This window comes from Folsomia candida, unplaced genomic scaffold, assembly GCF_002217175.1.
Source record: "Folsomia candida strain VU population unplaced genomic scaffold, ASM221717v1 Fcan01_Sc019, whole genome shotgun sequence".
NCBI lineage: Eukaryota > Metazoa > Arthropoda > Collembola > Entomobryomorpha > Isotomidae > Folsomia > Folsomia candida.
In genome coordinates, this window is record NW_019091211.1 from 2264839 (window position 1) to 2290340 (window position 25502).

Genomic DNA, 25502 nt, shown 5'->3' on the forward strand with positions numbered 1-25502 from the left:
TCATGGGTAGGGAATCATCACGGGTAGGGGATAATGGGTAGTAGATCAGGGGTAGGAGTCCATGGGTGGGAAAGATCCGCAAATCATAATCATGTTTGAAACATAAATTTTATTTGCGTATGTAAATCTGTCGCATTTGAATATATATGTATTTTCTGTATATTTCCGAAATATTGCAATGTTTTCTTAAATTGTACATACATAACTGGCGAAGTTATCAATATTTCAGGTCCAGAATCCACGAGGGCATAGCAAGTCAACTTCATTCTGATTAATTAAATCTTAAGTATATGAACAGCTTACAATTTGTTCAGCTTATGTATGTAAAGACTCTGATAATACAATACATCTTTAAACAATGTGGGTATGAAGTGCTGTGAAATGTTATGTTTTTACAAAAATTGATTTAATATTTAATGTCCTAGATATTTAAAATTATATTTTTTCTGCCGCTCATCCTCAGTATTTTTGCAATAAATATGCATTTCTTATAATTGGTGAATGGATTATGAAATCCAATTTAGGCGGCCTCAGACTGACACAATATAATTCAATCTCAAATTATTTTTTGACATGCATGTCATTCTTATATTTTGGTTTTCGAGTGGTCATTTCAACGAACTTAAAAACTTTATTTCACGATTAATTGACACCGTTTTTATAGCCCCGTGTCCCCACATAAATAGAATAATAAAGTGTCAAATATCTGTAATAGTGGGTACATTTCATGTTGGCATGATTCTACTGATTGTCCATACAATTATTGTGTCAAGGCTGATGAGACGAAACATATTATATTTACTTTAGCGTCCACCCGAACGGTCAACGGTGACGAATGTATGTACATGAATTTTAACAAGAAAGGTTAGCCTTGGGATTTCAACACAAGGGAGAAAGTTAGCTCTCGATAGACAAAATTGAATTTCTCCGTAAAAGTTTTTGTGATGATGGATTTACGAATTCCAATTGCTTAGGGGAAAATAACTTTTCCATTTATGCATGTACAAAAGTCTGAAGGATATAATGGAAATTCCATTATGGAATATGTCCGTTCATGTCACAGTGGGTTGCATAAGGCTATTAAAACTTGCAACATAAATTGCATCATATTGAATCATTTCATTACATAGGTAAGTGTATTAAAATTAATTTAGTACACTTTCAATTCGCAATGAAACTTTAAATTCAAAACTCTCGTGTCGCCCGATCCATTGAATTTTGTCCGGCGGGACGTTCAAACCGAGCAGCCGCCGATCCGCTCAGAAACAGTAAACAAAGAGAATACAAATTTTAAACATTCTAAATTTTTCGTGTCTTCCAATTATTAAAATTTTTGAACATTAGTAACCCCATTGTTATCATTGGAAGAAGCCAATACATAAATGGAAGGGGAAGACGCAATTATTCTCGAACCACGAAGTCGATTCTGCCATTCATGTCGGCAGCTTATTTGGGGGACAAGTTGTTGTGGGCGTGTCACCCCTGAAGGTGATGCCGATATGTGGCAACAGTATTCCGTCTTGCCTTATCTCGAAGATCAAAAGGTGAGTGAATTGTTCAACTAATTCTTAAATATCTGTTTTATGGGTGACATTTCGTGTCACGTAAAATGTTACGTAAAATTAAAATTTGTTATCATACTGTTTTTACCAGTATACTTTCGGAAGTAAGTACACCTCGAGGGAGGAACAAGGCGAGTTCATTTTTGTACGAACTACCAAAAATCCTGGGAATCTGGCCGAAATTACCTGCTCAGGTGGAAATTACTGGATAACACCGGCCAGCGTAAGTCTTACGGCTAGTTTTATTGCAAAGTATTGGTTTATAATAATCCGTTTATCACTTTATCAAAATTCTTTTCCTTTAAAAATATATAGAAAAGAGTTGTTTTGGTCAATGATGACCGGTTGAAGAAAAACTGTCGCACGAGACTCAACTATGGCGATAAGATAGCTTTACTGGGCAAAGTTCGACCGAGACGTGGGCTTAATGGAGAGCTTAAACACGAATCGCTTAATGGATTCTTCCTGTTTAAAGTAAGAATATCATCAGTTTATTATCGATTTGGTTGATTCTTGGTTAACTTACATATTGTTTATTGTTCTAATTATTAGGAAGGGCGTCGTGCCATCGAACGACAAGATAGAGAAGATCCAAACATTCCAGATAACGAGGAAAAGGTCGCCTTCACACCAGGACAAAATTATCTCGTGAGTCGTGATTTGCTTCTCTTTCTTAATTCATATCCATGCAAACACTAACGAACTTTTTCATAATTGTTGACAGGTCTTATCCCACATTTTTTCTTACCTTCCCTTCGACACTCTGAAAGAGGCACGATTAGTATGCAGCCTATGGGACGAGGAAGCTTCTCGAATTCTAAAGAACAAATCCACCATTATCATGAGCTTTTATTTTCAAGACAATTATGAGGACCCAATGGGATCGATGAGGTTGCTTCGATACGTTAAAGAAATGGAAAACCTGCAACCTACCAGCCTGACCTTGCATCTCCCGACTGTCACACCAGCAAATTATCCAACGTCAAAAGGAGAACAATTAGTAATGAAACTTGTCGACGATCTAAACTGGTTCCTACGACTGGATCGATGTCGTCACATCACCCGGTTGAATTTGGGTGGAAGAATCTTTTTAGGATCCGATTATAAAATACATCTCGATATTCTCGTTAAACTCCAATCAACCCTTTGTGACCTAGAGTTATCTTGGCATCTCCACTTAAGAGATGAATCCAGTGACGACTACGCATTTCCAACGGAGGACCTCCATCTTGACAAGCTCGCAGTATTTACCGTCTCCATTGCCACGTGCCGCGAAGGAGCCGCTAACCAGGCGATTATCTTATCCTCCTGGGCGGCAGCAGTTCAGCGCGTAAAAACTATACAACTCAATTACGATGTTCGGCACCAATACAAATTCGTCAACTGTTTGCTACAGTACGAACAGCCCTTTCCACAATTGGAGGCTTTTACTATAACGACATGGACACGTCCAAGCGTTCTGAACTTACTCTTGAAGTTAACGAATCCCTTGAAGACGTTGAAACTGAACAGATTGCGATGTTTTGAACGACGAGAGGATTTCATCAACTTTGAAAACTTACTCCAGAAGCATGCCGGTACATTGGAAGAGTTGGGGTTCATTTATGACGTCCCCTACCAAGACGAAGTAGACATCGAAGTAGAAAGTTGGACCACTCTCCACCTCCCGGTTCTTCCTCGGCTGAAAACTCTTTCCGTCGGGTGGAATGCATTTGGCCATCTGAAAATTGGTTTCCCTTCTGGGCAAGATAACAACGATGTCCTCGACTACGAGAGACACCTTCCCAGACTTGATGCCCTCTCGCTATCCATGTTCCCCTCAAGCCACCCGTTCACTGATTCATGGGAAGGTCAACAAGACAAATTAGACATTTTTTTCCCCACACGTGACAGAAATGGTGCGCCAATTGAGACGAGATGCGTCACGTTGAGGAAACTTGAACCACGTATCTACGTCCCGTGTGCGGGACGTCCTTGGTCCAAAATCGAGTTCCCTTCCGACCTCCCACTCACTGACATGTTCCCAAATGTGTGGAATAATTGGATGACAAGGCGAAGGAACGAGGAGTCATAAGCAGAAGAATCGTTATCAGCGACCAGTGGCGACATGGAAGAAAACTCTGACATTACAAACACACTGACATTACCAAATTACTAAATTAAAAATGATGAACTTCAATTTACTTACAGACTACAGACTCAAGGTATGCTTGCACCATTTGTTTTTTAGTTTAAACGTAAACTATCGTGTTTTTATTTGTATCTCAAATTTTCTTTGCTACCAGGGCAGGGTCATGATTTTTATGTTGCTCATTCAATATGTAGTGTATTTTGACCTTGATTAGATGGATTAATAAAGATGAGTGTTCAATAATTTACATACTCCCCACAGACCACCCCCAATTTACATACTCTTCATAGGTTATTTGCACTTACATATTTGTAATACGTAATTGTACTTAATACGGTAAATGCAATCATATAAAATAATCGTGCAAAATATTATCTGCCTGAATTCCAACTCTATATTTTTGCATATGAAACGAGAATGTGGATTTTAGGCATGTTTTTGTGGTCGATTTGTTTGGATTCGTCGATCCATCCAACTTGATCCGGGTTGCATGTAGGTCTCCTAACAAAAAAGAAGTACGGATACAGCCAGGGTTTCAAGTGGTACATTTATGGATTCAAATTTAAGAGATGGTCATATAAATCTGGAAGAAATTGTGATTTTTAAGGCATTTCACCTATTGTACACATTATACTTATTGCATATTATACAATAATGTATAATTTCTCCTGATCAAAGCATACAAACATATATGGAAAATGTACGTAGTTAGAAATCAATTAACGATGTAGGAGGTCAGTCGATTACCTGAGTTTGTTATATTTCCACTAGACATGCACCGAGTACCGAAAAAGTCGACTCGGCCGAGCACCGAGTACTCGGCTATATTTTTGCCGAGTACTCGTTTCTGCTCGTTTGCCGAGCACCGAGCAAAGCTCGGCAATCGAGTACCGAGCAAGGCTCGGCCACCGAGTAAATTGTCAAAAAGATCATCAAAAAAATCATTGTTTACATAATATTTAATTACCAGTGCCTTTATTTTGAGAACTGGTGGACAGAATGACGTGAAACTACTGATTCTTCCGCCTGTTCCAACATTTCGATTAAAGTTCATTACCGAATAGAATTAACAAATTTCATGGGTGTATTTTCAAGTAAGTTTGATTTTGATTGCAAAAATCACATGATAATTTGAACTGCACAGTGTATGTAAGTACCGGGTAAAGTGGTACTGGATACATATAAAAATTTAAGAAATACTCGGCCGAGCACGCAAAAATACTCGGCCGAGTCCGAGTAGTGAGAGCACGGCCAAAATCTGCCGAGTACTCGGCAGCGCCGAGTACTCGGTGCATGTCTAATTTCCACCAATCATAAAACAAGATTTCGACGTATGTATATATGTACATATATACATATTACAATCAGCGGAGTTTTAGAAGATTAGCAGGTAGAAAATTTAACAAACTATTATTTGGAGCACAACATGTAATTATTCTAAATTTGTAAAGTCATAATTGTTTCCCATTTTGTAATTCAATGTTTTGCATAAAAACAAACCCATGATTTTTATCATTCTGGTTTTGACCGTACTCTTTTAAAAATTGAACTTGGAACATGTACACGTAGAAGTTTTTAAACATGAAAAATTGCACATTAAACAATTTACAACTTTATTACCCCGTTAATTATTTATTGTACCTACTTTATTACTAATTTTGGATTATTGTTTACAAACAAATAGTAAAGATACTGTCATTAAAAATAGCATGATATTAAAAAGTTGGCCATTAACACTCTTGTGCATATATGCAACAACTTGCTTAAATTGGTTTTCAACTTTCATTGCATATGTAAAAATAATTTTCATAAAATTGCCAATTTCATTCATAAAACTGCAAAACAATTCCATGATTTTCATACTCCTTACACAAAACCATATCAAACAAGTTACACCAATGCTACACATTTTATGTAACTCCACCTCTTCGCCATGACGTATTTACAGCAATGTTCTCATCGGAATATCGCCTCAGCTCTGTAATTCCGTCGGCATTTCGCCACTCTCGCTTGAACCCTTTACACACCAAAGTCCTCATAAAGTGGGAGTTGTATAAGACCTCTTGTAATCGAAATCTATCTCTCGTTCTATCCCAGCAATGCTTTTCTGTCTGTTAACAAAAAATAGGGCAATTCTATTGAAGCTGTTGAATCTCAGTTTTATTCGTCAGTTGTGTGTTCAAAATGAGCAAGGATTGATAGAAGAATATTGCATTTCTTCTCATTGCTGCAAATGTTGCAGTCTGCACTGCTAAATATTTGCAAGGAACACAACCACTTAATTGGACTTTGCAAAAAAAGTAATATTCACTACTAACCTCCATCTACATAATTATTTTACTTCTTCTTGTGTCCTTTTTTCATACTCAAGTCTGATATTAAAAAATATTTATACGGTGTATACTTTAAAAATTTAAGAAAACAAAGCAAATTTTAAATTCATGTGAAACTGTGAATTTATTTTAATCTCAATCATAGATTAAGAGTTGGAAAATTAAGCTGGCGAGATAAATACATCAAATAATTTCAATTTGTTTGCATCGTTCCCTATATTTTGGTGACTTTGGCAAAGTGAAATTTCGACAACAATGTGAGACACGAGTGAAATCGGTGTTTTTATTTTTGTTTTTCGGCTCAATTTTGTTCCTGAATAGTAAAAGTATTTGTAAATTAAGCTTAATACGATGGGGTGGCTCAAGTAAATAGGAAATTTACCCAAAAAGGTGAGTCTTGTGATAATAGTGTATTTTTACGAAAAGGTTTTGCTCATATTAATAAATCAAAAGGTTCTGCTGGGTAGAGAATATTGAATATTGGAATTTTCCTCATCAAAATTAATTATTTAACCTTCACCGATACCATTAGAGTGACGATTTTGTCATTATTTCAATGTAAAGTAAAGTGAAAGGAAAATAATAATTATGAATGAATGATTATTAATCCAACAACGGTCAAATTATGGATACTCATAGTCAAAGCAGACTTAATTTTACCTTGGTCAAAGTGATGAATAAAATATGTATAGCCTCATTTGAGATTTAGTCATTTCATAAGCCGCAGATCCGTTATCTAAATATTTAGTTGTACCTTGGTTATCGATTATCGGTATTCATCAACTACATATATATATTGTGTACAGTATTAAATGTTGACATCAGCAGGAAGTAGATATTCCTACTTATCATTCGTCATACTCACACCAGAGATGTGTCAAGTGTGACTCATTTAAAGTCGTCCACCAAAATGTTGAACTCTTAATAAGAATAACAATAAATACTGGCAAACATTACGTCATAAGTAACAAATATCATCTTGTGATACATGCATAGATATTTATGTATGTACGTACAATAGCACTGTGACGATTCCTTAAACTGTGAGGTATGTAAATATGTACATACATAACTAAATTCAGAAATCATGTCGGGTAAAAATTAGTTTCCGGAAATATTCAATAGGGTACTGAACTTATACAAAGAGAGCAAATTCTTCGTAACATTGTAAAATCCGCAAATTCCGTAAACTTACAAACTTTTCCAAAATTGTGCAAATATTTCTCATGAAAATTGCCTTACAAATTTTTTCAAACTTACTCAGATCAAAGGCGTCTCTTTATTTTGTAAAAGTTCATCAAATTACTTTACAAAGCTTACAGATTTTACACGTTATGTGACTTTGAATTCTCTTAAAGATTATGAAACATCCATGACATGACATGACTCATGCATCTTATTTCATACAGTTTTCTACATATCTCACATGGCATCACTTAATTTACTTTTCTTGGTAAATTTATTTTTTGTAGATGAAATTAAGGCAATCTCTTGCCTTCCCATTTATGTACTTCCACACACTTTTCCTCGTATATTTATATCCTTCTGGCGAGTGTGAGTTTGACATCCCAGTTAACTTCCAGTCAAGTCAGCGGCAATTGAGTGAGTTAATCTTATCTAAACCAATTAAAGCCAGAACTGTGACGAACATGAACCAACTGCTCTGGAATGTGATGTCAGTCACGTTCGAGTCTATCTCCTCCCCATCCATATTTACCATGGTCCGTCGTCGGTACTGCTATTATTACCAGGATTATTATTATACATGGAAGGATTATACATAGCTCGTTGGCTTTAACTTTGTCGAAAGGATACATTAAGTAAATCCGCTTATTGGTGAATGTCACTCATTTATGATTTACTTACTCGAGTCGGCTATTGACTTGTCTTCTCGGCTAAAAAAGGTTGTTTTTCCTCGAATTCCAGGCCAGTAATGACTCATTCGTCGTATATAGGAATGTAAATATGTACAAGGAAATAGGCGAGAATAATAAATGAAATGTTTATATTCAGCCAGCTGTGTGGTATATGTCATTGTTTTTCGGTTAATATGTTGTGGTAACCAAAATAGACAGCTTTCACTGAAGGTATATTTGTAAATACCTAAATCTAATGAGGTTTCAATGTAGATAAATAAATGCATATGTAAATATATTTAGACAAAGGTTTTATTTTTGTAAAGACGAATTACCTCATTTCTTGCCATAAAAATTGACTTATTACATTCCAAAATTAAATGCATTAGTGTAAGTAGTAGGAAATAGTATGTATGTGCATTTACTACGCGTGAGTACTCTTAATAATGTGTATTTCCTGCGTTTTTGTTACCATATTTCAGCAAATGATGTAAAATTCGTAATGCGAAAAGTATTGTTTTGTGTTCATTGACCCAATTGAGGGCTATGCATTCTACATAGTTTGGCTTCCGACGAAGCAGTCATTTGTGGAATTCCTTACTAACTATTTGATTTGTACACACTCTCTTTAGTGCATTATCATGGTAAGATAAGGTGTAAAATTCAAGCACGACCTGCAGCTATGATAATAATAAGGCATAACTGATGAACGACCACAATTTCATTTCACATTTTGTCTCTAGTTCAGGTCAGTAGCAAAATAAGATAGTGTGGTACATACATAGTTGCCGTATATCTGTAAAAACCTTCAATTATCCATTACCTAAATTATTACTGGGAAGAATAGTGTTGTCTATTGTACGTACGTATTTATAAGCGTGGAAAAGCCCTTGACCATTTTATTCATTCATTTCACCAACCAAACCACCACCACCGTCACGAGATTTAATATATACAGATATTCCTGATTATTAATGCAGTGTATGTATGTAATACAGGTGCAAATTGCAAGTGTAGTGCAGTGTATGCCAGCAACATGCAAGTTCTAAATGATCATTTTACTTTTATGTATTTATTAACCATCCGTTGAAATTTGCCACATTGCTCGCATTATGCCGCTATTAAAATTACTTTATTGAATGTAGTGAATAAGTAGATTATTCAAATATTATGAGCTCTTGTTTAGTACATATTTTTCCGTCAATAACAAACAATTTGAGTTAGCATTTGTATGTAAATAAGTAGCTTATTTTCATTTCCCAGTTCGAAATGGAACGCAATTAATAACCTTTAGATATAAATACATATGTATTCAATTTTGGGATTTCTAGTTGAAGTTCAAAAAGTTTTGCAAGTAAGTACATATGTAATTTATTACATATTGGATAAAAACAATTGGGCGTTGAAGTCTGAAAGATTATAAGAAAAAATGGTGAGCTGGGATGCATAAATCACTTCAATTATCTATCAATGATGTCTATTGTCTATGAATATATTCATAGACTTTTTTGTCTATATAGACAAAAAATGTCTAGATATTTTACTGTACTACACACATCATACATAATCAAACTCGAATAAAATCTAAGATTGCGCACAGACTACTAAATAGTTATAATTTCTTTAGAGAAATTATTGCTGAGTTGAATTGTCTTATTGATCGTTAATTGTACTTAAAAAAAGGAATGTCAATAAACATTGGACAGTTGGTCTTCTTTAAGATTTTCAACACCTTATATAAGACGATGTTATGAAAGAGACTCAGTGGCCGCGGAAGCCATGAGGACACTAAAATTGGGGGCTTGCATAACTTGCGATGATGACAAGTGGAATAACCGTGGGGACATTTTGTCCCCACGCTTCCGCAGCCTCTGAATACTTCAAATTATTTAGTTTGCATTCAACTTGTCCTCATCGTTGTATTGTTAGTTAGTCAGTTTATTATGGTTCCACTGACACCATTGTAAATCCAGCTCACCTACATACATTTTACATCACAGAGATATGTACATGCAAGGAATAAACTAAAAGTTTAACTTTGAAGGGCATTCAACATTGCGTTTCTTGTTATGGAATTGGCTGGACATGCAGAGAACAGAAAGTTCTCAAAAGACGATCCCACACTAATAATTACGCTGACGTGCGGCCAGAATGTAAATTGGATAAAGTGAACTTTGACTCTTCTTTATTACACAGTTGGTGACACGAATTCCAGTCCAATTAAAGCAAAGAGTGTCTTCTGCACTGGCAAAATCCCGCAGTAAATATGCTAACTACATATGTATTTTATTGACCAAGTTTCAGTACATATGTAGAATCGAGTCCACTTTTTCCCCTTATCTGTGTGTTTACGACGATTTGGTCTAATGAGAAGCAATAATGACTTTTTTAAGAAAACCTTTGTTATTGTAGTATGTAATCTATATATAAAAAATAGAGAATGCATACATATTATTTATTTAGTAATGCAAGCTGACCAATGTGCATACGTAACCTTAAGCAATGTCACCATTTAACCTGAATGACTTCATTTTCGTCATTATTTCGAGGTTACATGTATGTATGTAGGTATGTATGTACTTGCATAGTTGATCTGTCAACATAAAAAAGTGTCAGTAGCTGTTCACGTGTGAGCAAGAAGAAGAGTTGTCTTAAAAGTTAAAAGTTGACTTTAAAGTTTAAACAGAAAAGATTGACGTGACAGTGATACGTTGTGACGTAAATGTTGTAAAAGTGTGCCGGAGAAAGTGCTACTTTCACTATAATAAAAGTAAAAGTATGTAAGTCCAGGCACATTGGGAGTATTCACGTCACGTCACTCAGGAACTTCACAAAACATCTTCGCAACTTTGCCGTTTTTGAGAACTTTTCGGTGTCGTGAACGACTTATGGAAATACATAAACCGAAAAAATGAGAGGAGAAATGAAATTTCACTTGACGAAAAGTTTGAAAAAAATAGTTTGCGACGATAGTAGATGTCTTTTTGTGTCACGTATATATTTCATAAAAAATAATAAAGGATTCTTATTGCAATTCTTCACAAATATCGCAAAGTTGCGAAGATATGTTGCGAATAAGTTGACGCGAATACCCCTGATATATTTTCATATCTTTCATTTAGGATTATACGCAGTATTTTATTTCCACAATAATGACATGACGTTTTTATGGTCTTGTGTTGATAGGTGGCTAGAAGATAAGGGAGGCGGATAAGAAGATATGGATCCTTCATCTCATCACCGGAAGGTTCCTCCCGAGCTCCTCTCATTTCCCGGAGTGCATTCCGTCTGCCGTGCTGCCGATAACTTTGGAAATGGGATTTCGACAGGAAAGTCCTCTCATCACCAGCGGAATCGGAGTCTGGACTCGTGGTTAGTGCTTTACGAATTGCACATTTAGCGTCATAAATATATTTCCACTGCCCTTCTCGAAGGTTTCCTCACTTCGAATTTCTACGAGAGTGGCACCAACTCTTTTAACAGCATCATAAATATGAGCAATACTATAAATTGAAAACAGCTTTACTGAGATTCATGGTAGGACATGTGTGTGAGGCAAAATGAGACGTAGAAGTTACTTGCAACGAACTAATCTTAAGACTTTTTCATTCCTCATCTGTAGGAATACAAATAGGTCAATTTTCTGTGATCGATTGACACTAATTTGATCTACATTGGAGAGAATACTATGAGAGACCTCCATTGTACATAAGTTGAGGATAAAGTCAGAGTCAGGGATAGCAATAGAATTACGGGATTGTCAGAAGGAAATCGCTAGCTCGCTGTCGTTGTCTCATTCCCATGTAATTTTGTTATTATTGCCAATATTAAAGATCATTTGCAAGATCTTCATTACAAAGAAAGAAATGAAGGATTGAGATTTTATCATAAGAGTCACTCGCTTCTGTGTACATATTTTGTGCCATCTTGAATAATGAGTTTTTCCATTTTATTTAAAACCAGCAGTAAAACAGAAACGCAAATACTGTAAACTTTTACCAATCTAAGGAAAATTAGCTTACGAATTCCTGTAAACTTACTCCGATCATTTTTTTGATAGTTTGCAAAGTTATTTTACAAAATTTTATAAGCTACCAAAAAGTGCGTGAATTGTCCCTACACTTTAATAAAAACCATGTTCCAACACCCTAATAAAATATCTTTTTACTTTGTCCCTCATCGTACTAGAGGTTTAGGGATTTAGTTTGAGTCAACTTGCACTTTAAACTAAAACCACAGAATCCCATGTCAAGGACAGTTTGAATAGGGTGAAGGGTGCGAGATGGGAGAAAAATTGTCATTCCGCATTGTTCGAGACAGTGAAGAATGTGTATGAGGAGAGGGGATAAACGAATAAAATAAAGCTTCTACATCCTGCTTCTTAGAGATTTGGTTTTCTCTGGAATTTCCTTACATACTTTTCAACTCTGCAAGAACAAGAAGAGAAAATCCGTCGAGAAGAGGCTTTCTGAATTTTTGCCTTTCAACATTTCCTACACAGACAAACTTTCGAACCTCAAAAGCCATCGTTCTCTCACAAATGTGTTCTTGTAATGTTATTCCAAGAGATTTTTTCATCGTAGCAGTGACGAAAGCAGGGGCATGGTTGAGCGAGATACATAAATGTACATATGCACATACGGATACCAAGCAATCAAAAAGTTTGAGCATCATACCCTCCATTTATTAATTTCCAGCTAAAGTTCTCCAGCCTGGATACATAAAAGAAAGCCTTCAACCGCAATATGAATTGATGTATATGCACAATATACATGCACATGTTGGTTGTGCTTTGTTGGTTTAAATGAACCATTTCATTCTACATAACAGAGCTCTCCATATGTAGAAATAGCTCCGGAATTTGATGTGGTGAACAAGATCTCATTTACTTTAATTGATCATTTCATTGGAAGGAAACCCTACCACGTCCAGGCTGAAAGACCACAGAATTTGAGTTTCTTGGAAAGCCTGGCTAAGCATATTGATGATATCAGCTTCTATGTATGAATGCATGGGTTAGCCTCGCATAACGAAAATTTAATTTGTGGAACCCATTTATTTAGTTTATATAATTGAACTTGACATTTCACTTGGTTGGCATTTACCATCCACTCCACTCGGGCTTAATTGTGCCTTGTAATAAATAGTGTTGACAGAATGCGAATGGTGCCAAAAGGAGTTTTTTATTTTTATCGTTCCGGGTAGTTTCACTCCAACATGCGGAACGACAGCTATTTGCGCAATTGCATATGTACATTTCTTGCTGTTTCGTGCACTTTGGTGCGAGAATAAAAACATGTTGATGGAATCTTCCAAAATTCAAGGCGAAAGTGGAGGCATGCAATTTTGGATACTGTAATCACATCGAATTTACTTTGGAGTTTCGTCAGGTTTGGTGTCAATAACCATGCATAATAAAGTGCGAGTTATATAATTATTTAGGTGTACACTGTTAGAAATCTGACAGGTAGTGATTTCTCTGTGTTAAAGTCATTAATATTATACCGGTACGTACAAATTTGTTACCGATGTGGTAAAACTTTAATACCGAGCTATTACTACCCGGCATTACTTATCAATACCACTTCGGTAGAGTTATAAATACATGAATACCGCTTGGTATTATTTCAATACTGGATTTCTAAGAGTGTAGTATTCAAATGTACTTAACCTAATTAGCAATCCCCGCACGTACGTATGCATGATTGAAAATTAGAAATTGTGTTATTGTTTTAAATTATTTGCCATTATCGATCCTCATCGTGGCTCTACATGTTAGAAATTGGATCATTTCTAGTACATACGTATATCGAGTATGCATTTACAACCATCTGGCTGATGAATTCATGACAGACATACCAAATAACGAGTTATGAATGACGTATGTACAACGCATTAGCATGCAAAAACAATAACATGTGTGTGGTTACACAAGGAAGAGGTTTTGTGTTTGTGCAGATTGCAGATGCATGATGCATTGCTGAAGTGATGAAGCGTGGTCAAGGTTTATTATGAAACTATCACTCTTTTTTCATGAAGTGAACCAGTTGCACTTTGTTGGCTGTCGTCCATATAATCATTATGTAGGGTAAATTATTAGCCAGTGCAGTAGTACTAAAATAAGTATTACAATGCGTTGTGATTGTTATCGAGTGAATCGGCAAATACATAGATGTGTGATTGTTGAGTGCATATGGGGATTTGATGAAAATGATGTGCAATTCATTCATGGTCACCGATATATTTGTACCAATCTGTATGTAAAGATGACGATAAAGCAATGCAGCACAGGGCTACGCGTTGTATGGTCATGTCATTATGTGAGGGCGTAAAATATCCTGATTCCAATTTTGTCGATATTGGTTTCTCCTTACAAACAGACAGACAAACCGTTTATATAAAGTAGCTTTCACTACTTATATAATAAACAAAGTGTGTATATTTTAAAATATACACGTTCAAAATATGTAAGGATATTTTTCAATGATGTGAAACATGGTTGTTTGCAGCGAAATTTCACCGGCCTCGGCTATTTGGACTTTCTCTAAAAAAAATAAAAGATTTACGTCCACATTGTGAAAGAATTGGGCTTCAAATTGCCTCCATTACTTTTAAATCTTCTGACAGGAGATTTATGTAACTGATATAACATGTGGTCCATTAAGGATTTTAGTTATAAAGAGTAGTTTTGTTTTGGGAGTTATTTAGCACTTTTAGTTCAACCTCGTACGGGCAGATCAGTTTCGCGTGAGCGAATCCCTAAATATTACATATGTGCATGTTTCATAATATTTATACATACATGAACTCACATATTAATGCATTATAGATTTTTGGGTGTGACGTACCACTCACACCTGGTACTGCTTAAATACACGTATATCATATCTTGACACAAAAATTGAATCTGTTCATTCCAGTTCTAAAAACCATATGAATCAGGTCACCTAAAATAAAACTACAATGTAACTCTGATAGTCTCATACAATTCAGCGAGTAAATGTAGGACAGTCTTGCCCGTCCGCCTTATCTGCACCCAGTCTGGAGCAATCAATCTACTCGAACAGAACTAATTTTATCGGAGATAGAGTTAATGGGAAATCGAACGGGGTGTTTCCCAGCAGTCAAAATGAGACGATTGGATTATACAGAAGATTTATACGTTGTTCTACATTCTAGATTCTACTCTGGGTCTGTTCTCGATTAAGTGGAATACTAACGATTGTAATTATGTTAGAATTCAAGAACTAGTGATGCTCTGTAGAAAGCAGAATAAATTATTTTAGTCTGGAGTCTATATATCCGCGAATAAGACGCTCAAAATCATGCTAAGTAACTCGTGATTGGAATAAAGTTAGCTTTAATCCTTTGCTAAGGAGAAGCATGACGATCCTGTTTACGACATGTCATTTCCCCCAAAATAATCTCAGCCACTTGGTCCGTCTCACAACCATCCTCGCCTACGAAGGACAATTTGCCCTCTTATTTTGAGACATTTTACGACATTTCATGCCTTTTGTTCCCTCGTTTGGTTTTGTCAGGCGGTGCAGTTCTCCAACGTCAGTCAGTTGACAGTACACTGTACTGAGTACAGTACAAACGAGCTATTCTCCCCTAAAAATGAAATCTTTTAGCAGAGATAGGGGAGAATGTGTGATTGCGGATATTCACTTAATAGCCCGTAATGATTTGAAATATGATCACGTTTATGGACCCGGCCTGCCCTTTCATGGCATGTTTTGCGTCATCATCAGTGTAATTCAGCATCAAAAATTGTAGAGATTCGTAGTTTAGTTTGGGATGAAACTGGTAAAGGAAGGGATCCTTGTTGTAATATCTTTTTTGCTTTCTCTTTTCTCTTAGCTACACACAATCGCTCTTTCATGTTCATGGTCGGTCAGGTTACATTAATTTTGTAGACAAAGTATGCATGTATACTGCTGCGACTGGCATTTTATTCGCTTATGAACCCTATGCATGCATATGTACGGAATGGTTTAGCTTTTAGTGATTGACGTAATACAGAAGACTGATTAGTAGTGGAGATTCCATGTTATGACCTACATTATGTAAAATAAATAGACTTGTGATAGTAGAACTTATGGCGTATAGTCCTTGTGGTCAGGCAGGGCAGCAATAATTCAATTTATAGACTAGCTCCTAAATGCTGGGCGGGTCTTGGAGAGATCTATTCTGTTTATTTCTGACTTTTTATAGCTGAACTAGATATGAAGATTTACTATGTATGCACTGCGGAGTTGCAGTATATGTAAATTGAGACTTATGTATTTTTGTAGTCACATTTACCTAACTAACTTTGATATTAACCATACTGCTTACATGCATGTAAACAGTATGTATATTTCAGATTCAAAGCATTTATACTCCTCCGGTAAATGTCACACTTTGAAAGAGAATACAAATCAAGTGCTAAGTAATTAGCAAAACTGCAGGCGCAATTTTATACCCTTGTTCTATTCTTTCATAATCGAAACACTACTCGGAAATGTAACAACGCATAACGGCAACTATCTAGCACTAATTGTGCAAAGTGCGTCCTTTTATCATACATATCTATACCTAGTAAGTATCTAAAAGGCGTCTGAAATGGAGAAGCTAATCTATCTACGCAAGTAGTGCAGCTTTTGGGGTTTATGTAACTGAAAATGGCAGCAGGATGGCAGGAAAATGGGATTAGATTTTTTATAGAAAACATTATATGCACAAGGTCATGAAGTCATGATCAAAGTCAAAGTGAAGCTATGGTACAGCAAAAAGCCGACGAATAACAACACAACATCGTATGTACATACATACGTACATGAGGAATATATGTATAATAGAACACAATCACGATTTGGCTTGGGTAGCTTTATTATTATTGGTTTGACTTTACTAAACTTGCGCTTCATTTCGCGTTGACTTGTTGATTTGCATTCTCAATCCTTGAAATATGTCTGTCTGGCTTATGTATGAGATTCTACATACAATTGATGGCTTTGCGGGTACACTACTGCTGTACTGATTGGTAAATCAGTACAGCAAATATTGCACTACATAAATGATTCTGAAATTGATTCGATATTAGCACAAAAGGAAATCCATAATGCAAAACTTCGACGTATGAAGTTGCTGAATTACCTTGATGTACATAAGTAGTTGCACATATGCACATATATGACCGACGCCAAATATAGCTAACTCCAAGTATATCACTCTATTTTTCTACGAATATGTACAATGTAGGAGGTTGGACAAGGATGCATAAATATATCTGTAAAAATTTTACGGCATTCCCACCCACCTATTATGGTTGTATTAAACTCAAATTCCAAAGTTCACCAGGATGCAATTCTGAGGTCATCTTAAAAGAAAAGAGGTGGACGTATGTAGTATGTAATACATACTATGTATGTACCTAAATTACAAGTATGGTTCAAAGATTATTTGGAAATAAGTATGGTGTTAATCCGTCCGATAAATACAATGCGAATTTAGATTTGAATCATGTTCTGATAATGAAATCCGTCGTGATAACAGTTTAGACGATGTCGTCTCCTATGCCGTGCACAAAATTTGTGCCAAATAATATGAATCCTTACAAACAAGAGCCCCTGAACTTTAGAGCTCACTAAAAAAGTTGATTAGCACTCAATAATTGTCATTTGTTCTCATTTTTTTCCTAGATAAGGGAACGTTCATAAAGTACGTAACGTAAAATTCGTGATTTTTAACCCCTTCTTCCCCTCTCGTAACGGATTACACACCCCCTTTTAACATGTGGCGTAAATTGATCCTCAACAGCCAGACCCCTCCCTCTCCTCCGCTATGTTACGTACATATTTATGGATGTTCAATAAAATTATTGACTGTGTGATATGATAAACAGTTTAAAATCTTATCTGCTGACAATTAAAGTGCATGACGGATGAAAGTACAGCAGTGAACGCGAAATCTCATCTCATTCACAAAATCTCATTCACAATTAATTTCACAAAGCGGCACCGTTCGCGTTCTGTCCTGTTCTTTTCGTGAACATATGTTCGAGCATCAACAAAATATTTCAGGTCCAATATTTACTCATCTGTAGAAAACAACAAATTAGTAATTAATTTAAACAACAAGTTAGTAATTTTTAAATTAATAATACTGAAATAATTAAGTCGTCTGACTTTTTTGGGTTGGAAAATCTACAAATTTATATATTTTGACTCGTTTCTGTTCAAACTATTCATTCAAATTTATTTCTTAATTATTTGTGATGATTTAAAAACACGGGTTTAGTAATTGCCTGCTCTCCCAGCAATTTATTTTTAACTGGCTTCAAAATAAACAAGTCGTTGCCAGGCAGGAAATTCACCCAAAACAAATAATAAACAACTCATTGTTTGTTGACAACTTGATTGACACAATTTTCCCTCAAAAATAAATAAACTGATTATGAAGGCCGTATTTACCAATGTGCGAAATAGTGAATAACTGATAAATTTACATAATTGTAATTAAAACGACTAAAATTTAACTGTTTTGTTTTATTTTTTATTTCACAGGGCGATTCTACGAAGTTCATCACGCGACTGCGACTCCTCTTCCGCCATTCTAACCTCTCCCCTCAAGTTGTCTACGCTTCCATCTCCTATTGAACCGCACCCACAGGAGGGGGCAGGAGGAGGTGGGGTCCTCGACCCGCTGGGGATGTCAATCGATTACCACCACAATCACCAAGCTCCCCTGTATCATCGCCAACACTCGAGAAATAGGAGCCTGGACTCGGCCCAAGTCCAGTCTTATCTCCAGTTTAATGTCAGCCCCGACATTATGGACGACCTGGACCTCAATCCCCTCCAATTGCAGTTGGTTTCCGCCGCCTCAAAGTCGCACACGCCCATCTCCAACGATAGAATACTTTCTCTCAAGCAACAAACCCACTTCCACTATTGTAGACTACACCGCGATTCGGACAGCAGTGAAAGCCCAGACTCACAACTTTCACAACTTTCCAGTGCAATGGGGGTGGTTGTTTGTCCGTCTAAATTGAACAAGTGTACGTGTGCGTGTGCCGTAAATTCGGACGATTCTGGTATTTGTTCAGGTGCGAGTGGAACGACGGGATCGGTAAGTAGAGAAGTATTTACATATTCGCATGATTTAAGGATGAAATAATTAATGATTAAATAATTAATAAATTAATAAAATAATTAATCGTAATAATTTACAGGAAACGGACGATGTGACCAGCCGAGTTGCGTGTGACCACTGTAAAGACCACGACGACGACACGGATGGTCACGACTTTAACTGTGGAAGTCCAAGATTAAGTTTTGACTCTGCGATAATCATGACAGAAGAAGATACTGAAATGTTTGATCAGTTTGACGAAACTGCGGATACAATGTTGCTCAATAATGAGGCTAGTTTTAGTTTTACCAATTGTGAAACAAAGTCAAGTGAGGATTTAGAGAGGACGTTAACGAATCAATTAATTCCCAACGGTGAAATTTTAAATCTTTCCTTACCCACTACCACCACCCCGACTCCTAATTACGACGACGATGACGACAACGAGGAGCAAAGAGCTGTGGAGACTGAACCCACAGAAAAGTGTGTCGAACTTCCAGTCGTAATTGAGAATGTGGTGGCCCCTTCCCCATCGTCTTCCTCCGGAGGAACTTCCTTGTTTAGTAGAATGAGGGTGAACGCAAGAAATAATAAAGTACCAACGTCTAAACCTAGCCCAGTAACTTCAGGAGGCAGTAATATTGCGTCCGGAATGCGAAACAAGTTGAGGTTAAATTTTGGGAAGGAAAAGAAGGCAAAAAATGTGACCACGCCGGCAGAGTCGGAAGCTGCAAAAACTGATAATGTCAATACTGAAAAGGGAGTAGATCCTATATTAATGATTGAGGAGAAAGCGTCTGGATCTAACGCCAAGGACTTAAACGACCAGGAAGCTCAAATGGACGTGAAATTTAAGAAAGGGTCCTTACCTCAAACCATTGCTAACAATTCGTGGCTACTGAGGTTCTTTGAAAGTCAAGTGTTTAATATGTCGTACGCCATTGGCTACTTGTTTTCCTCCAAGGTAAGCACACACATATCTTTCTTTTATTTTACTTGTACATAACATTCTTGTTTATTTGAAGACTATTTATATAAATGTCTATTTTGTTCGATTCTAGGAACCCGGAGTGCAACAATATATTGGTACGTTTCTTATTGACGAATAAATGTGGTGAAAGTTTCTAATAAAATAATGTTGTTTACAGTAAACAAGCTCTTCACTTTCCCTAAGAAGGAAGTTGACCTTTATCTTCCAGAGCTGGTGACCATGTATTTGCAAATGCCAGACATTGCTGAAGTTTTACATCCCTATTTTGTTCATCGGTAATATCTGTATTTATGTTGCCAATTCCGAGATAATGGATGTACAAACTTATAAAACCTTGCTATTTCCTATTTATTTTCTAGGTGTCGAAAATCTGTAGCCTTCAGCCTACAATGTGCCTGGCTTTTGGATGCATATTCTTCAGATGGACAAACTAGAAAAAAGTCACTTGGAACAAAGCTAAAGGCCATGATTCTGAACGACTCGATGAGGTTGGTCCAACTCTCCAGGGCATCAAAACTTTTTAATGTACGTATCCGGTACTAATCTTACTTTAATTCTCCTTTAGACCAAAAGGAAAGGATGGAAAACTCTTTAGAAAATTATCCAGCATCCAGTCGCCTAGTTCTCCATCTTCCACTGAGCCCCCAAACTTTCCTCCGAGTGGTTATGCTACTCATACTCTTGGGGTCCCGTCCAAAACAAAAACACATCAAAGGTCATTTTCCGACGCTCCAATGATGAAACCCGGATTCAGCGAAGATAATTTAGACATGAATAGGAATCGGCACAAAAGAGTGGGTTCGCTCGGATTGCCCAGAAACTGTTTGGGAGACCTTACCTCTGGTCACTGTTTCGACAATGGGTGCACGTGCTTTCAGTCTGTGTTCAATGACGTCAAACCCTCAGAAGGTTGTCGTTGTGGTGTGAGTAATCCATATACAAAATACCCACCAATAAATATGCCAAAATATGGAGGAGATTACTAATAATGAGCAGTTGATATGAAATTCTATATTATTATTTCAGGCTCCAAGACTCTCCCCTCAATTAGAATTTATGAATTCTCTCATTCAAATTGGAAAAAATCTATCATCCATACCAAACAAGGACGACAAACCTCCAAAGTTAATAGCGGAACTGAATTTATTGAACCTCAATCTTCCTGCCAGAGTTTGGATTCCTGTTCACGGCCATATCCCACACGTCGTGCTAAGAATTCCACCTCAAGACGCCACCGTGTTAAATTCGAAAGACAAAGTAGATATACTTAAATTTTAATTGCACTTCTTTAACGATTAATGTACTCAATATTCAATAATATCTGTTTTCTAGACACCTTACATGATTTACGCCGAAGTTCTTGAAGTTCCGGACGTCGAGTCTGCCAGAGTCCCTCCAAAACCCACGATAAATAATTTATTGAGGCATTCTCGATCTGAGGAAAACATTATTGAGGCTGAATCCAAGTCTAGCGAAGTGCCCAAGGACTTGTTGACAGAATCTCATGCGTCATCATCTAATTTAAATATCCCTACAATTTCAAGTAGTGGAGACCTTCATTCAAACTCGGATTGTTGGTCGCAAGAAGATGACGAAATATCTCTTCAAGTGGGTTGGAATATTAATTTAATTATTATTTTTTATGTAAAATTACTTGCATTATATATTTCAATTTGATATATTTCAATAATTGCAGTACTTGCAAATGAAGACAAAGACGCGAAATGAAGATACTATCTCTCAAATGAGTATTGACTCGTGTGATTCCCGTGAACCAATGATGGTCTCAGCTATTGATATTCGAAGGTATATAAATAATTGCTATGTCCACATTTGAATAAATCACAACAAATGTACTGGAATTTAGTATAAACAACTTCTAATTATTTTTTATGATTACAATAAAGTAATAACATGTTTTCGAATTAATTCATAGGAGGCTTTCAGAATCTCTCAACGCTCCAAAATCAACATTTCAACGTGATCCTGAAGATCCAAGCGCCTCAGTTTTGAAAGAACAGTTCTCAATAAAAGTAAGACAACTGGAAATTTACTTCCAAAAATTATGCGAGTTTAGTTTTCGACCTTTTTAAAACATACACAATTTTTGTACACCAGGTAAAACGGATCCAAGATAGCAGTCCGTTTGGTCAGGTATGTAAATATGTTATTATTTATTATCATGAGCGATTGAATTAATTTTAATTTTGTTTGTTGCAGTTGAACGGTTGGAGATTGTTGCCTTGCATTGTTAAATGTGGTGATGACCTAAGACAAGAGTTGCTAGCGTACCAATTGCTCACCTTATTAAAGGACATGTGGGAAGAAGAACGGGTTGCGTTATGGGTTCGCCCTTGCAGGTTTGCCACTCATCATAAAATAAATTTATTAGTGTTGCAAGTAAATAAGGTGGTTTTTTAATAACTATGTAAATATTATGCGTTGTTTTTGCAGAATATTTGTGCTGTCAAGTGACAGTGGAATGATTGAACCCGCAGTAAATACTGTGTCGTTGCACCAAATTAAGAAGCACTCGAAATTGTCTTTATTGGAATACTTTCAACAAGAGGTTAGTTAGTTAATTTAATTGATTGAATCACAAAAAATACACTTGTTAAATACAATTGATATTAAATGACTTATTTACTTTCTTTACAGCATGGTCCTGAAAATTCTGAGGCATTTTTAACCGCACAAAGAAATTTTGTCGAGAGTTGTGCTGCCTACTGTTTGATTTGCTATTTGATGCAAGTTAAGGACAGGTTAGTATTTCGTTTATTAAAAACTTTACCAAATATTTGAAACAGTAAGGCAATTCACACAGCCATTGGTAACTTTGTAAAATTCGTAAATTTTGTCAAATAACTTTATTAACTTTTACAAAATAAAACGACACCCTTGAGCTGAGTATGTTTACAAACATTTATAAACTAATTTTCCTGAGAAATATATGTAAAAGTTTGTAAAATTTTGTAAGTTTACGGATTTTACAAAGTTACCAATGACTGAATTGCACCAGTACAATTCAGGTCAGTTATAATAATTCATATAATAATTCACGGTTTTATGTACATATTTCAGACATAACGGCAACATTTTACTGGACAACGAAGGTCACATTATCCACATTGACTTTGGATTCATTCTCTCGACATCTCCAAAGAATCTGGGCTTTGAAAACTCACCATTTAAATTAACCGACGAATTTGTCCAAGTGATGGGGGGTGAGTTTGATAATTACATAATTACATAATAATATGTCATAATTAATAATTACATAATTATGTTCGACAGGTCCTGGATCGGATATGTTTGAATATTTTAAAATACTCATGCTCCAGGTAAAGAAATGCATAAATATGACAAATTTTGTCTTGCAAGGTCATGCTAAAAAATATTTAAATTGTTCAGGGACTTGTCGCTGCTCGAAAATACTCAGATAGGATATTACACGTGGTCGAAATAATGGGATCCGGTAAGTCATTCTCTCTCATGCCTTATGCATTTTAAAAGAAAAATATAAGAACAAATTGTGCAACTTTTTCCTTTCTATTTACAGGCTCCCAGTTACCTTGCTTCAAATCAGGAGTCTCGACTATAACCTCGTTAAAAAGCAGATTTCACATGAGTATGACAGAAGATCAGCTTCAAGCATTAGTGAACGACTTAGTAAATCAAGCTTTAAGGTTAGTATTTATTTTCCAATCAAAATTACGTATTAAATTAAGAATCAGTTGATTACATAAATGTGTCTTTTCTAGATCATTCACCACAATGATGTACGACCGCTTTCAATACTTTACCAATGGAATTTTATGATCTGATCTACAATTTCGTCTTTCGCTGGAGTATGTATTCGGACTGGTCATCAATTCATTTCTGGTTCATCACATTTTCCATGCAAACTCGCATTCGCATCAGCAGAGTAGCTTTAGTCTCCTTCTCCTACCTTCGAGGTGTGGAGTAGTAATAATGCATAATAAATATGTATGTGACTGTCCTCCGGTATGAATTGCCTCACACTTTAGTCATTATAATTAAACTATTTAAGGGACGTAAAAAAATTTATTTGCGTGCATGACATTCAATACATTTAGATACTCCAAGTAAAAATATATTTGATATTAATTTATTAATTAGTGATAACTTCCTCTATTTGATTTTGTTTAACAAAACCAAAAAAACTGAATTGTATGCTTAAATTACTAAATATTTGCCATAATTTTCACCCACGAGCTATTAACATAAACATTTAATTAATCATTTACATACATATATTTTTTTGTCCTTAACATTTATCTTGCTTATTCTTTTGTCTGTATCATAAAATAATTGCCTTACTTGATTTGGACTTCGGGTATTATGTATTTATATGCACTTTGATGATATAAACGTTACAGTACAAGAAAGAAAAGTGGAGAAAGTTTTGTTATGAATATTCACTTTAGGCTGAACTGTATTAAAATGTTTGTTATTGTTAGAGATGCATAATGTACACTTTTAGTAGATATGTACATATGTATACGGGAATTATGTAGACTAGATAAGAAAAAGATATATAATGTACGAACGAAAAGTATTAGCATTGCCTTTTCTAGTTTGAACTTCGAGTCGCTCAGCATTGTCAAGCATTGTCATTGTCAATCATTTCTTGGACTTAAAGTGCCTAAAGTAAAAAAATTATGTAGAAATTGAGTGCATGCCGGTTATAATGTGTAAGACGTGGACCGTTTTCGTATATGTAAACAAAAATCATGAACAAGAAGACATTGTCGGAGTATTGTTAGTATTGTTGTTATTATGCGTACATATACATCATGGACTCTTTTTGATGCCCTCCACACATTTCCATCGCTTTCTGGATTGCTACTAAATATACATAAATAGCTAAATTGTTCAACAATTGGTTAAGTTTTGCATTGTTATTACGTACTGCTAAAAGCACAATGAGATGCGCTATAACGGATATTTGATATGGACTGAAATAACTTGAAAATAATAAAAAAAAATCAATTCGCTCGGATATGTATGCATTTCTGTCTCATTATTTTTTTTACGTTTGTAATAAAACTTTTGTTTTATACGTACAGTGCAATAGTAATAATTGATTCATGACAGGGTAGGATGGTGTGTAGGTACATATATATGTATGTATCAGCAATTCGTTTACTCAATAATATGTATGTGCATATATATTGGAAATCAGGGTGATTTTATGTATATGTATGTAGGTAATCAAGCATCGTTAAATGAACTCAACGGGAGATTAATAATGCATTTCGTGTAAGATATATTTAGGAGACAAAGTGTTATTTTTACTGGTTGAGATTCAGATGATCAACATAAGCCTTTATAAGTATTTTTGTAATGCCTGATGATAATGAAACGATTCTTGTGAGCATTATTACCACTATCACGAGCTAACACATTAGTATTCCGGTTTCCTTAGATAAAAGTATATTATACAGATAGATATATATAAGAAATAAGTCTTTGCATATGTGCATACAT

The 25502-nt window shown here is 35.7% G+C and overlaps 2 protein-coding genes across 4 annotated transcripts; both read left to right on the forward strand.

Annotated features, from left to right (window-relative positions):
* The first annotated feature begins 1233 nt into the window (after window positions 1–1233).
* Window positions 1234–3940, forward strand: LOC110857531. The gene is made up of 5 exons (XM_022106119.2): window positions 1234–1544; window positions 1654–1785; window positions 1878–2036; window positions 2115–2210; window positions 2287–3940. The coding sequence occupies exons 1-5, from the start codon at window positions 1383–1385 to the stop codon at window positions 3634–3636; spliced, it is 1899 nt and encodes a 632-aa protein (XP_021961811.1). The 5' UTR covers window positions 1234–1382; the 3' UTR covers window positions 3637–3940.
* A 1895-nt stretch (window positions 3941–5835) lies between these two features.
* On the forward strand, window positions 5836–25014 carry LOC110857521 (phosphatidylinositol 4-kinase beta). Of its 3 annotated transcripts, XM_022106109.2 has the most exons (21): window positions 5836–6416; window positions 11069–11254; window positions 18433–18997; window positions 19101–19964; window positions 20062–20086; window positions 20149–20266; window positions 20351–20479; window positions 20557–20914; window positions 21018–21248; window positions 21324–21599; window positions 21688–21797; window positions 21928–22024; window positions 22110–22145; window positions 22212–22351; window positions 22446–22560; window positions 22650–22753; window positions 23073–23215; window positions 23286–23332; window positions 23403–23466; window positions 23551–23677; window positions 23753–25014. In XM_022106109.2, exons 2-21 carry the CDS (start codon window positions 11103–11105, stop codon window positions 23808–23810), a joined length of 3759 nt encoding a protein of 1252 aa, XP_021961801.1. In that variant the 5' UTR covers window positions 5836–6416; window positions 11069–11102; the 3' UTR covers window positions 23811–25014. The 3 variants fall into 3 exon arrangements, with proteins under 3 accessions (XP_021961801.1, XP_035713882.1, XP_021961803.1); XM_035857989.1 differs by lacking the exons at window positions 5836–6416; window positions 11069–11254 and adding an exon at window positions 17886–18006; XM_022106111.2 differs by lacking the exons at window positions 5836–6416; window positions 11069–11254 and adding an exon at window positions 18209–18343.
* The last annotated feature ends 488 nt before the right edge of the window (window positions 25015–25502 follow it).